Source organism: Schistocerca gregaria, chromosome X (assembly GCF_023897955.1).
Source record: "Schistocerca gregaria isolate iqSchGreg1 chromosome X, iqSchGreg1.2, whole genome shotgun sequence".
Taxonomy (NCBI): domain Eukaryota; kingdom Metazoa; phylum Arthropoda; class Insecta; order Orthoptera; family Acrididae; genus Schistocerca; species Schistocerca gregaria.
Genome location: NC_064931.1, coordinates 38034705 through 38048509, shown reverse-complemented (window position 1 = coordinate 38048509; position 13805 = coordinate 38034705). Strand labels below are relative to the sequence as shown.

The window sequence follows — 13805 nt, the reverse complement described above, 5'->3', positions numbered from 1 at the left end:
TCAATGGTTCTACACATTTTCTCCTGTGGACTTTCTTAACTTACATTTCAAGGCAGTACTGTTAATATGAACTTAGATGCTGATAGTCACAGTGCCATGTTCATGCAGAGTTCAGTGCTGTGGATTTGGTGATCTGCAACTGTTGGTTCCACTGGTGGGCTCTGGTTCATGACGGGAGGTTGTGTGGCTCCTCATATGCTCCCAATTGTGTGGGTGAACTTTCTGCTGTTAATGTGGGCAGTCTCTGCTACTAGTGGCTGCTTCTTTTGCACACAGACTACATAGAGATCATGCACTTTCTGGCCACCTACTTCCGAGGCTGCCAGTGGCCACTGGGCACGGTGAGTGATGCAGTGTGCTGGGTCTGTGAGGTCAACAACCCCACAGTGTAATCAGTGCTGCACTGCTGCTTCCCTCTCTGCCACCTGCCTGCACCTACGAGTCATGTGCTGGACAGTGCCTACCTTAGCTGCTGTGTACTGCCAGTGCTGTGAGGGTGCTGGCTGCCTGGGACCATGCCATGACTACTGATGTCTGCTAAATAATAAATGTATAGTTTGTCAGTGCTGCTTCTCTGATGTCTCATTGGCCATCTAGTAGCCACCCATTCACCACACCTCAGTTTACCTCGCCCTGAGATGGTGGTTCACCGACGTTCTGACCTTGACCTGCCATCACCACTTGCTCAACCTGTGCTTGAACAAATCATAAGTAGTACATTAGATCCTGATCTTCCTTTCTCCCATTTGGTATGTCTGACTTGAAGTTTTGAAAATCATTAATACAAAAATGAAACACCTTCCATGGTCATCTTTCTTAAACATACCTGAACTGCTGTCATCATTCATGAAAACTAACACATCTCTAAAATGCCTTGTAGTATACAAGGGGCTATTCAAAGAATTTTAATAGTCACCTTGAAAAATGAAGTTATACAATTAATGTTTGTTTCTTTGCAACTACACATCTACAGACCTGGTTAACATTGAAAACACCATGCCACAATAATGTAGCACACTGGTAGATGAACAAAACAAAATGGCACACCCCATGTATAAAGTATCGTGCAGTAATTCAAATCGACTCCGCAATGATCAGTGCTGAATTGGTGAAGTGTATGACAACATTGCACCATTATATGACACAGTGACTAGGTGGTGCTGGTGCTGTCATTCCCTTGTCATCAGTCAAGCCCTAATGACAAAGAACAGAGTGACAGACCATTTATCTGCGAAGAACATGGAATTTAGAGACGCTAGTGGTTGAAGACTGGCACATCACAATCAAGTCGATAGTGGAAAAAATGAACATCAGTTTTCAAAATCTTGCATGACATTTTGGACGTGATGAAGGTTCAATGCGAAGGTTCTGTTGCGTTCTACGACTGCTCACAGCCACTTAACAAGTATGCCGAACTGAGACAGCAGTGGAAGTGTTGTAGCCATGCCAGGGCAATCCAGGTAACCACTTCAACGCTGTGGATAAATGTTGTTTGTACCACTATGACCATGAGAAGAGGCAAAGCGAGATTTAAAAATATAGGTATTCACCACTGCTGAAAAAGGCAAAAACCCAACCATCATCAGGCAAGGTTGTGCCGAGCGTTTTTTGGGATGCTGTAGTGGGGTACTGACAGATCATGCCCATAAGGGGGCAAGCTGCCACAGGCGCATTCTATCAAAGTGACACAGTTACAGGAGGCTGTCATGAGGAAGTATCACAGGTAACTGTCTAGGGGATGTTTTTGCTCCAGGACAGCTCCCTAGCTCATTCTGCACAACACACAGTCACACATGCTGCTACTCTGGCCTATCAGATTATGCCTTACTCCCTGTACTCCCCTGATGTGGCATTTGGTGACATCATCTTTTTTCTTGGATGAAGAAGTCATCGCACCACATACATTTTCAGCATGACGATGGGGTGATTTTCTAGGTCGGTACAGTGAAAATACAGACTTATAAAACTCAGGTCTGCCAAATCATTCATTGTTGGGGGGGGGGGGGGGGGGAGGAGAGAGGTCACATTGGAGGGTGAAAATGCAGAGAACTAACATCATCACAAAGTTTCATGGTACCAGCTTGACTTTCCTTCTGAGGTGATAAGTGAAATGTGACTACCAAACATATGTTATAGTTGATTATATACAGTTGTGAATGGGATTTCTGTCAGTTAGTAGATACATGAACAAAAGGTTAAGGAGCTCCAAGGATGATACATAAACTTATTATTTTTTTTAAATCAGGAGAATCCAAGTATCTTTGTTATTTTACTGAGTCCGCCATAGTTTGTTTCATTCATTGCAATCCCTCCTTTCTTTATTCTTCTCTTTTAATTTTTTTCTTATGTTTCAGTCTTCATCCTACACTGTAAATCTCACTAGTATTACCTCATTGAGTTTTGTCTCGAAGTTAAGATGTAGTAATGTCTAGTCTACAGTCGTAAATGTGAAATGAAGGAAACACAACCATTTACTTGCAGGAGATTGTTGTTGGTGCGTAGAAACATGTAATAGAAAACAGTTAACTCCAGCTTTGAATTTCTTGCTCTTTTCTTTAGAAGACACACACCCAAACATACATACTTATGGTAGCAGCGTGTGTGAATATGTGTACTCCTTCTAGAAAAAGAGAAAGAACTTGGAAGCTGTTGTTAACTGTTTTCTGTTATGTATTTCTGTGCACCACACACCAATCCTTGCCTTTCCCTTGTTTTGTGTGTTTTTCATCCACGAATTTCCATTAGTGTTCTGCAGTTTTAAAAGATTCTTGAACATGTCATGTTTATGTGGATTTTGTGCTGATGTGGCATTTATTGCACCAAATAATGTAGCTTTTCCACTTTTCAGAGAAAATTTACCAATATATTTGAGGAATATAATGTATTTTGTTCTTGGAAATACATTTACATGTTTAGTCAGTCTAACTTCGACAACCCAGACTCTCTCTTTTTCTAGTGGTTAATGTCTCCTTCTGCTAGGGTAGATTCTCTACATTTAAAATATGTACCACTTCTGTCTTGCACAGACTTTACGTTTGAGTGATGCTACTGCCCCTATTTTTTTTTCTTTCTCTTTTTTCTTCATACATCACCAGCATTGTAAGGGATATGTCTCATTTGAAAAAAGATAGGTGGTGGGGGGGAGGGGGAATCTTGTATTTAGTTTACACTCGTACATCTATTTCTTTGAAGCTTAAGATTCACCAATCCTGTTGCTGTTTACAGCAACCAATAGTGAGCTTTAGGAAGAACTGTGTTCATAGTCTGTCCTGTTGTTACATTTCTTGTATAAATTTGGTCCTATTTATATGAAATGTACAGAAAATACCATGAAACACATCATTTCCATGTTAAAGTCTTGTATATGATCTGTTTTGCTGAACATTTCTTTGTTAATATGCTTTGCTTAAAAAATATCATGAGAGTGTATAGTGATGCTGCACTTTCTCATTTTGTTGTGTCCTTCAGTATCTTGCAGACTTATAGGAAATATTGTTCCTTTTATTTGTGAAATCATTCATTTTGTAAAAAAAAAAAGGAATTTTGGTTTTAAGAGCCTGGGAATTTGATCAGCATGTGAAAAAGATCAAATGACTACACTTTTCTTATTTTAATATTTAGCTGTAGTTTTATTTCACTTAAAAAATTCTGAATACGTAACTTTTAGGGCTGTGTTGAATGTTTCTCAGTGTTACTGACAAATGAAAGATGGTGATCAGAAAATTATACTGTGTTATCCTTTGTTGGAAGCAGTCATTTAAGTAACACTTCATGTTATAGTGTTAAGTTTTTAAAACTTCATTGGAATTTTCTTTTTCTTTATTTCTTTTTGTTCCCCCTTCTAACAGAGGTAATGCAACCAGATAGATCCAGGAACTTGTCTTGTATATTTGTGAATTAATGGAGACTAGTTATCAACCCTCTGTCATTAATTTTTATTTATGTATCTTTTTTTTATTGCCACATCCATCCTTGCAGAGCAGCACTATTATTTAAGCCATAATGTAATCATATACAGAATGCTTTTGAATTGCAAGTGAAGACACTATGAGGTGATTCCCTGTAGAAATTGGGATAGAAAACATGATAAGAAGTCTGCTGAACAGAAACTTATGAGGGTGGTAGCCACAAGAGGTGGCAACAAATAACTTAACTGGAGTAAATAAATGGTTACTGAGTATTTGCAGCTAGCAAAATAACTGGCTATCAGTATCAGATGTTAATTCAATAACTCCCAATACTATGCGTCATCTGTTTGCCAACATGCATATGTCATACTTCACTACTTCCTCTTCGATCTCACTGTCAGTATACACTGACTGTGTGATGTTCATACTACCATGGAAATAACTGGTGAGAACTGATAACACTGCACACAATTTGTTGACTGATGAATGTACTACTAATTTGGTCTCTATCTGGCTATGGATAAATCACAGTGACCTTACAATCGTCATTCTTCCATGGAAATAACTGATGGAATAACTGGTTATTTCCAAAGATAAAGAAATACTAGAGGTTATTGGTAACTGGAATACTGGATAAATGAAGCCTGTTCCTGTTTCATTTGTCAAAGACACAACAAGCATACTTTTCGTTCACTTTTGATACAGACAGTGTACCGAGACAAAGAAATCCAGGGCAAGTCAAATGTGGAAATACTTAACTACTTTACATAAGCAGTTCACGAAGCATGATTTGTGTAGTAAGAAATAATGGTAAAAAATCATGCAAGGAAAAAAAGCCACCTTACAAAATTTGCACATAAAAATGAAACTGTCTTTCTGAAGCTGCTTAGATAACATTTCACATTAGGTCATGATCTCCAACTTACATGAACACTGAAAACCTCTCAAATATAATGAACTGAAAGGTTCTTGCAACCTAGTTAGCTCAAGATTGCTACACACGTGTATATGGTGGTCAGAAACAGTCTGAAAAGGCTCTAATGGTGTTGCAAGGTAGGTTGCGCTGGGGAATAATCATTAAGAAAAAAACTGATACATTAAGCCTTTTCCATGTTAGTTAGCCAATCAGTGTGTTGCACATACCTATTCAAGCGGCCTGCCAGCTACAATTTGTGTCAGTTGTTCTTGTAGTGTAAGTGATAGCTCATGAGACTTCTCGGCCTTTGGCTTGGGTTTTATCCTTACTACCATACCTTTCCAAATTTTGTATCACTCTCTTGTTCAGTTTTAGGAAACCAAATGAAGAACACATTTGACAACACCATCTCTGGTGGGCCATTTCAATTTGCACAACCGATTGGCCAATTTTTTACACCATCTACTGTTGTGAGAAGAGGTTGCTTTCACATGTAATAGTGTGTATTTCAATGCTGATTAACACTAAAATTGTACAGTGTTTTAATTTTTTTTCTTAACACTTATTTCTCAACATAATCTATCCTGCAAGGCCCGTACAAGTTTTCAGGCTGTTTCTAACCACCCTGTGTAGTCAGCTTATCTTGACAGTATGGCGTAGTTCAGCAGATATTGCTGCTAGTTACTAGTAACAGCAGTAATTGATGTGGGGTGTATCAACAGTTGAGGAGTACTATTCCCTTACATGGAGAGTGGCAGTGTGTATTATGCACCTGTGCATTAGCAGCTGTAGACTATGTCATGGACTGTCTGCAGAGAGAGAGAGAGAGAGAGAGAGAGAGAGAGAGGATGGGGGAGGGTGGGGGGGGCAGGGGGTGTAGGTATGATCATTGCATTGTTGATTCACAGCCAGTTGAGATGCATATAATGTATGGTGCTGTGAAAGGTACTCTGCATATATGAACAAACATTTCCAGACAGACACAATTCAGGTAATTGGGTATTGCATGAGACCCAAATGTTTACAGTAACCAGGTGTGGCACTGGTATGTAACACAGTGTCAACATAACGAGATATGAGAGGAATGTGTAGAAAGGTGCAATCAGTGTGCCATAAAGTAACACACATGGAATTGCAAGACAATTCAAGAACAATATTTTGGTGAATCGATGCAAACCTTACAATTAATTGAGTTCCCCTTGCTGGTTACCACTCCGCAGCAGATTGAAATCGGGTTTTTTACACCATCTACTGTTGTGAGAAGAGGTTGCTTTCACATGTAATAGTGTTGCTACCATCAAAACAGCTTGTTTGTAGTTGTATAACACTTTGTACCTTGAACACCACACCAAGTGACATTTGCTTTTAACTATGGGCCAGCATTGTCAGTTAAAACCACATTGTACCATTCTTTTCACTGCCCCCCTTTGCTTGTAACCTTTATGTCAGGTTTTAGGAGATACTGCCTTATCTGGTGGACTAATATATATGCAAGTGGATATGTTACATGCACACTTCTGTTTGGCAGCTTGCAAATTATTGAAGTCTGTGTACTGTCTTTTGCAACATTCATTTCACACATCTTTCACCGTGTCATTCAGTGGTGCACAATTGTCACCTGGCATCAAAATGAATGCTGTTGGCCATTGCTTCAGATAGAGATGAAACACACACACACACACACACACACACACACACACTCTCTCTCTCTCTCTCTCTCTCTCTCTCTCTCTCTCTCTCACTCTCTCTCTCTCAACAGCCAGCCAAGTCAAGTCCACACTTACTCTGCTCTGTTATGTAGAAGGGTTCACCTTAGATTATGTGATTACATTATGTGTTGCATTAAAATTTGTAACTTCTTTGAAAGCAACAAAACACCTGTGGAACATAATTCACAGAACTGGGTGTGTAGTTCATGCAGACAATCAGTTACAACCATCTGAGGTGTGGATTGCCTAATATGTCTACTAGTTTTAGAAGTTACTCTACAATGTATTATGTTTTCTCTTGCATTTTGCACAGGTAATCACTTCAAAGGGTTTGTACTTATAGCTCAGAACCAGCTTTTATTAATTTTTTTGTGCATCAGTTGTGTTTTCCAATTTTGTACTTCAAAGAATTTCTGATAAACAATAGCTTACAGTTAATAAAGTTGGTATTATTTGTACTTATTTGAAGCCCATATCCACATCAGCATTACATATTATGTAATAAGCTCATCAAATAATTCCAGATGTATTATTTTATTGTTAATCAATTTTGACGTGGCTGAGGGCTTCCGTTGTTAGTATGGAATTTAAGTAAAAAAATGTGGCTGAAAAAAAAATTCATTTTACATGGTCTATGAGCTAGATTCAACTTCTTCAGCACGTTGCAGTGTTTCACCCCCTTTGGCTCTACGAAACTGTTCATAGGCTTTGATGAACCGTCCCCTGAGAGTGTTGTTGGAGGAAGAAGTGATCAGTATCCCTCTCTCAGTTCCTTTGTCACTATTAAAAACAGTGCAGAGATGGGGCGCTATGCTGAAGCTGTTCAGAAGATTAAAACAGGAGATGTTGTCCTTACAGAGGATGCTCATTGTGCTGTGTTACTTGCTGAAAGATGTGAAACAAACTGCTTCCATTGCTTCAGAAGGTTTGCAGAAATGTTTAAATGAGCTTTAGATGTCATCAGTGTGACTGAGTATATGGAATGTGATTTACTGTGCTGAAACCATAAAGTAGTTGTGACTGAACTGCATGGGAATTAATAATTTATTTTGAATTGTTTGTGTTTGTATTTTCTATGTGTAACTGCCATCACTAAGTATATTAATATACACCTAACAATTAGAGTGTAATAATTACCTACATAACACAAGGGCAAGTATGTTCATATTTGTCAAAAACTGCATCATCATGAAAGAATCAGAAAAAATTGCATTTTGAGACACACACACACACACACACACACACACACACACACAAAAGTATAATTTTAGGAGCAACTAGTGACTCGGTGCTGTCTCCTGGAATGTTGCACCAGGTGTGTACTGAAGAACATGTGAAAGTGCGTGACTTTGGTCAGTGCAAACGTCCTGTATTAGCTGCTGCGCTTGTCATGATATTAATGGTACCTCAAATTTCTGTCGTTACTCTTGGTGTAATGCTCCAGCATGCATTGTGGAGTGTAGTGTGGACCGCCTACTATCTAATGCTTGTGTTGGCATCGTTTTACCATGCCCTTGTCCAATACAAAACCAATGTCATTCTAAATGCCATTGTCAACCGTGCACTGCTGTAGCCTGATGTTCCATTACTTCGGCTAGTAAATCTTCTGAAAAGTAATAGTTACATGTAGCTGTCTGTGAACAGCAAAAGCTACTGAACTTTGGAAGTGAATAGTGGCTTACTTTCACCTGTACCAATTATTTATTTAAATTCAAGCAGCAATAGCAGATCAGATTTGACTCTTCTGTTGCAGAATTATTAGATAGATACTACATGTTCAACTGAGAGAGCTGTCCACCGATTCACATCACCAACATTTATGACTTCCTCTTAGATTCTTTTAGTCCAGTCAGTGAAGGGAAAATTATGATTAAAAATTCTTGTCACAAATTGTTGTGCTGTGGTAGAAGGAAGTATCATGAGCATCATACCAAAAATTCTGACTAGTGGAGTGCGAGTGTGGGAGGGGTGGGTGGAGGTGGAGAGGGGTTAAAGATAACTTTTTATGTTTTTCTTGAATAACTCAGAAACTGCAGAAATGTTTACCAGCACAAAATTAACACGCATTAAGTTTTTTTTACAGAAAATATCATTTTTAATAATCATGTTTTAATGGCATAAAAGTAATGTTTGATGTTAAATGAAGTGGTTTAAGAACTAATATTAAATGTGTGTACTACATCTAATTACAGTAGAACCATGTTAAGGGATAAATTATGTTCTGTAAGTGTAACAGGGAGGAAAGGGATGAGGGATGGAGGAACCCAAGAAATGCATACGGACATAAACTAAGTAAACCTCTGCACAGTGTTCTGCACTGCTAAAGGGAAAATGATTCTAATCATCCTGTACAGCAGCCATAGTGTTTTTTTTTAGGAAGGGCAACTTCCACCACCATGAGTGCCGCTGGCTTTCCAGTTTACGGGAAGACTATACCTCCCCAGCATTTCCTATTCATTTCCCATATGTGAGTTAACAAAATGTTTATTTAGTGAAATTATTTTCAGTTTACTAAGTATGTATTTGTTTTCAGCTGTTAAGTGAGCTATTATCTGTGTGTGTGTGTGTGTGTGTGTGTGTGTGTGTGTGTGTGTGTGTGTGTGTGAGAGAGAGAGAGAGAGAGAGAGAGAGAGAGAAAGCTCCACAGCTGACACTGTCTACTGTCTACCACACTGAAGAATCTGTCCCAAATGTAACATGTTGGCAATATATATTCAACAGTATTGATTTCATTGTCTCAACTACCATTGGCTGGAATATGTTTCACAGCATGAGGGATATCAAATGCATAACCTAAACCTCACCTCTCCCAGGATCTGCAGAATTCCTGAGGCTTAAAGTGGCATCCTCCGTAACAGAACTAGGTCACCTAGACGTTAAGAAATTTCAATTGTTTCAGTATATGTCAAGTGTTAAAGCAGATTACTATTCTTGATCGGAATAGGGTTAATCCTAATCCATTAGACAGATTGACACCCACCTTGCAAGATGTATTGTGGGTGTGTGATAAGTAGTTCCACTCAGTACAGCCCACTCTACAAGTGCCCGAGATTCCTGAATGGAAACAATTTATAAAGTATGCGAGTAATACAATGAAAGGTGCAAGAAGTGCGGTAACTTTCTGGTCATTCATTAATTCGCAACCTTGTATTTACAGTATACTGTCAACAACAGACTGCAGAGAGATGAACATTTACCAGTCCGATGCCTTTCCCGTTGACACTACGTAGGTCATTGATATCACCACACAACACAGATTAAGCACTTCCTACCCGTTATTTGTAGAAATGTAATTTATGTAAAGCATCACTTTACAACTACAAATAAGTACTCACTCAGTAAGCTGAAAATAACTTCATTACATAAACATGAGCTCAGCGAAGTTACTGTGTCTGCTTACTTAAGAGAACGGGACTGAAAAGTGAGCAGCTCTCATACTGGGTGAAGTTGGGTTTCCTGGAAGAACACTGCAGCTGCCATACAGTGTGACTAAGAATCAATTTCCTCTGTAGCAGAGTGCAGAGATTTATGTAGTGCTTGCTCTACAGTTCACAGACTTACAAAGGAGGGAAGTGCGTGACCACAACCTGGTGACCTGCCTTCCCTCTTGTTCTACTGCTCTTAGATGTGGAACACACACTTAATGTTTGTTCTTAACCTATTTCATTTAACAATAAACATTAACTATATACCGCCGAACGGGGTGATTTCAGACGGTTTTGTCGTTATTTTGATTGTAACTTTTGTATATATTGTTAGATTAAATTGATTGTTATGGAAGTGCTAGGGTATATGTGTGTTGAATAAAATATCCCAGAACCAGGCAGTGTATGTGTAGTTATATTTATCTGAGGCAGTTAAATAAAGTGTCCTAAGTCACCCCATGGATTGGTGATTTCGGACACGTGTTTTTTAAATCTCTGTCCGAAGTTACAGTGTATAGAGGGCGAATTTGGACAGCTACTGCCTTTTTGTTTAATTCTACATTCATTTTATTTGATTTTGGTGATATTTTACACATTTTAAGGTAGCCCTTTGTTACCAATAAGTGATATGGAATGATGGTTTCATCATAGTTGATCATGTTACTAGGTGGGAGATTTTCCAGCTTTGCCTTGATATTGGAGAAAAACATCTTAACAGTCTCTTTGTTCACTTCTGCATGAGCTCATTTAATATTTTTGCTTAAGCGAACGGAAAGATCCAATTTAGTGAAGGGAAGTCCCCAATGTGCAGCCCTCAAGATACCTTGCTTCAACATTTCTTCTTCTTATTCTTTATTTAGCGCCCATTTATTTTTGGTGGCGGGGGGCGGGGGGGGGGGGGGTCACGTGCTTCCTGCACTTTATTTTGTAGGGTTGATTTAGGTATACCGTACAAATCACATGCTTTTCTGTACAATAATTTACCACTCTGAATATCATGAACAGCTTTATCTAAAAGTTATGGGTCATAATTACACCGTACTGTAGCACCTCTCTTGCTCTTATACATTGTGGGCATTGTCTGAAATCACCCCACACAGTTACACAGTTTTACAAAAACAGTTGTTATTTTATAACGTGCATGAGAAACTCGACAAACTTGTACAGAAATTGTCTCAATGCTGTTAGCTACTGAGTGCGTCAACAATTACAGTTACCATAACTTCCCGCTCGACGCAACAATAGAAAGTTTCCACTTTACAATAATGCATGGATTTTTAACACTGAGACTGTTCATCAAAGTTGTGGAAAGTGATAAATGCAATCTTGCGCTTAAAATAACTGGCGCACGGATGTTAAAATAAGTCATACTGTCCGAATTTGCCCTTTGTCCGAAATCACCCCGTTTGACGGTACCATTAAAACACTATTTTTAATAATCTGCAATTTTTCCATCCTGTGCAGTATGGAAAGTATTAATCCTAGAGAAAAAATGAGTAGGATGTTATTTGTAAGATATGTAAAGTAATTTAATTTAATTTTGTACTGGGAAACATTTCTGCTGGAAGCCATGTTTTTCAAGATGTTCAAGAAAAACATAAAAAAGTGACCTGTAATGCCCATGCCCACGCCCACATCCTACCAGCCAGGATTTTTAGTATGTTGTTGTTTATGGTTCTGTAATTTGTGACTGCATGAATTTTTTCCCTATTTGACCATTTTTGGTCTTCATTGACTGGACTATTTGTCCTTCACCTTTCATTTTCAAAAATAATACAAAATTCTGGAAGACCAAGATTTGATAATGGTTCCTAGTTGTGCTCATTGACACATACTGTTTTTTTTTCTATGTAATGAATATTTCTGCAGAAAAGCTAAATCATCAATTTTTTCTGTCCCAAGCTGTGCGTGATGAACCCACCTGGATAGCCATGTGTGTTAAAAGTGCCCACTTTCAGGATGACAAGGTGCGCCATCCCCAGTTCAAGTGCGCCCAGTGGATTAACAGCAAGGGGCGGTGTGCTGGCCAGCCTGTATGTGGCTCTTAGGCATTTTTCCGTGTCCCACTAGGTGATTACTGGGTTGGTGCCAACATACCGCCTCTGTTACATGCTATGTAAACATTTCGAAAGTTTTCTCACAGTTGCACGTAAAATTTACTCTAGACACTGGCAGATGGGTACATTGATTCCATCCCGGGGGCCGAATAGGAGACTGTTGACATTAGATATTTAGTCTCCTTGAACCCATAATCAGCTGCAGTAACAGCAGCAGTAGCAGTAGCAGCAGCATGTGATGAACAGATAACAATGAATGACAAACAGTTTCTTGCACTGGTAAACAAGTTAGGTTTGGCAGCACTGGAAAAAAGTCATTCCGTGATTGTGAAATAATTGTTATAAAACGTAACTTGAATCAGTGGATGGAAGTGAGAAGGAAGAGCAGTTAGTTAGGGTATGAAGATTAATGGCGAAAGCATATGAAATTGGGAATTTGCAGAGTGAGTTGAACCAGTAGTGATTTCCTTGGGAAAATGTGAAGTGCACTCACTGTATTGGTATTATTAAAATTAGGGTGATGATACCCATTAATGATAATATGTATCTCTATAGTTCCACCGAAAGAAGACAAAAGGTGTAAGATTGTAGGGTTGATTTACAGACCCTCTACGTGAAATCCACCGACTGCAGTTGAAATTCAGGATATTTGCTTAGTTGACCACAGAGGTATATCAGACAGTGTGTAATGTCGAACAGTCGCCCATAGTACAGGATGATGCACAAAAAGTGGCCCCAAGTACAGACTGTTTGCCAATTACTCATGAATCGTTGCCTGCCATGAACAGATACAACAGCAAACAGATAAACATATAATAATAAGATACAAAAGAAATAACAAATAAACTGATGAAAAAGGTCTATATTATCTATCAACATATACAACTGGCAGGTGAAAATGAGCAGTCTAGTTACTTGGGGCCAGTTTTTCATATGGTGAGATGAAAATACAGTGATCGTGTGCCTGTTCATATTTATGACTTTTTTATATATGCAAGTTGTGAATTTTATACTTGTGACCTATAAATATGGCTGCATGTTTAATTGTGTAATAGTATGGTGGCCACAGATATGAGGCAAATGGAAAGGTGGTGTCTCAGACTATAATTAGAATACAACCTTGTTGGCACTTTTAATTTCTTTATGCTACTTACTGTTTGTATCCCCATGTAAATCTTCTCCTTTTAATATGTTCATGGACAATAATTGACAGATTGTGAGATTGGCTGCGTGCAGTGGCTATTCTGTTGGTCAGTCCTTGCTTAACTGGCTTCTTGCAATACAGGATTCTAAATTTTCTGTGCTGCGGTAATATGGTAAGGGTTTGCACCATCATGTTGCAGTAAACCATGTTTCTGTTTAACACTTTGCATTACTGAAATGGTCCATTCATTCAAGATTTCACAATGCTGTTTATCAACAGGCTCATAAGATTTGTATTGATGAAGCAATACTTACATTTAAGTACTACTGACTCAAAACCATACAACACTCAAATTTCTTTTTAACCTTACAGGTGCAAATTAAAAGAATGAAAGTGAAAGAAATGCCACATCTAGTAAGTTACAATAATATATGGGGATTTTAAACTTAGAGCAGTAACAGAATATGTCAGGAAAAAGATTGAAACCTCTCAATCAGCCACCATGAACAAACAAACAAACAAGCAAAATTTGTTAAAATTATTTTTAACAGCAGCAGCTGATATACACTTAAGCCTCCTGAAGTTGCAAATGCTATGATTCGTGGACCACTTTGATCAGTTAGTGAAAGTTAATGTTCAAGAAGTT

General features: G+C 38.5%; 1 protein-coding gene across 2 annotated transcripts in view; it reads left to right on the top strand.

The window, feature by feature from the left end:
- The window catches only part of LOC126297658 (SET and MYND domain-containing protein 4-like), a 132810-nt gene that overhangs the window by 17507 nt on the left and 101498 nt on the right, over window positions 1-13805 (top strand). For both annotated transcript variants that reach the window (XM_049988741.1, XM_049988742.1), the window contains exon 4: window positions 7239-7458. In XM_049988741.1, the coding sequence (XP_049844698.1) occupies window positions 7239-7458 (220 nt within the window). The remainder of the gene's footprint in view (window positions 1-7238; window positions 7459-13805) is intronic.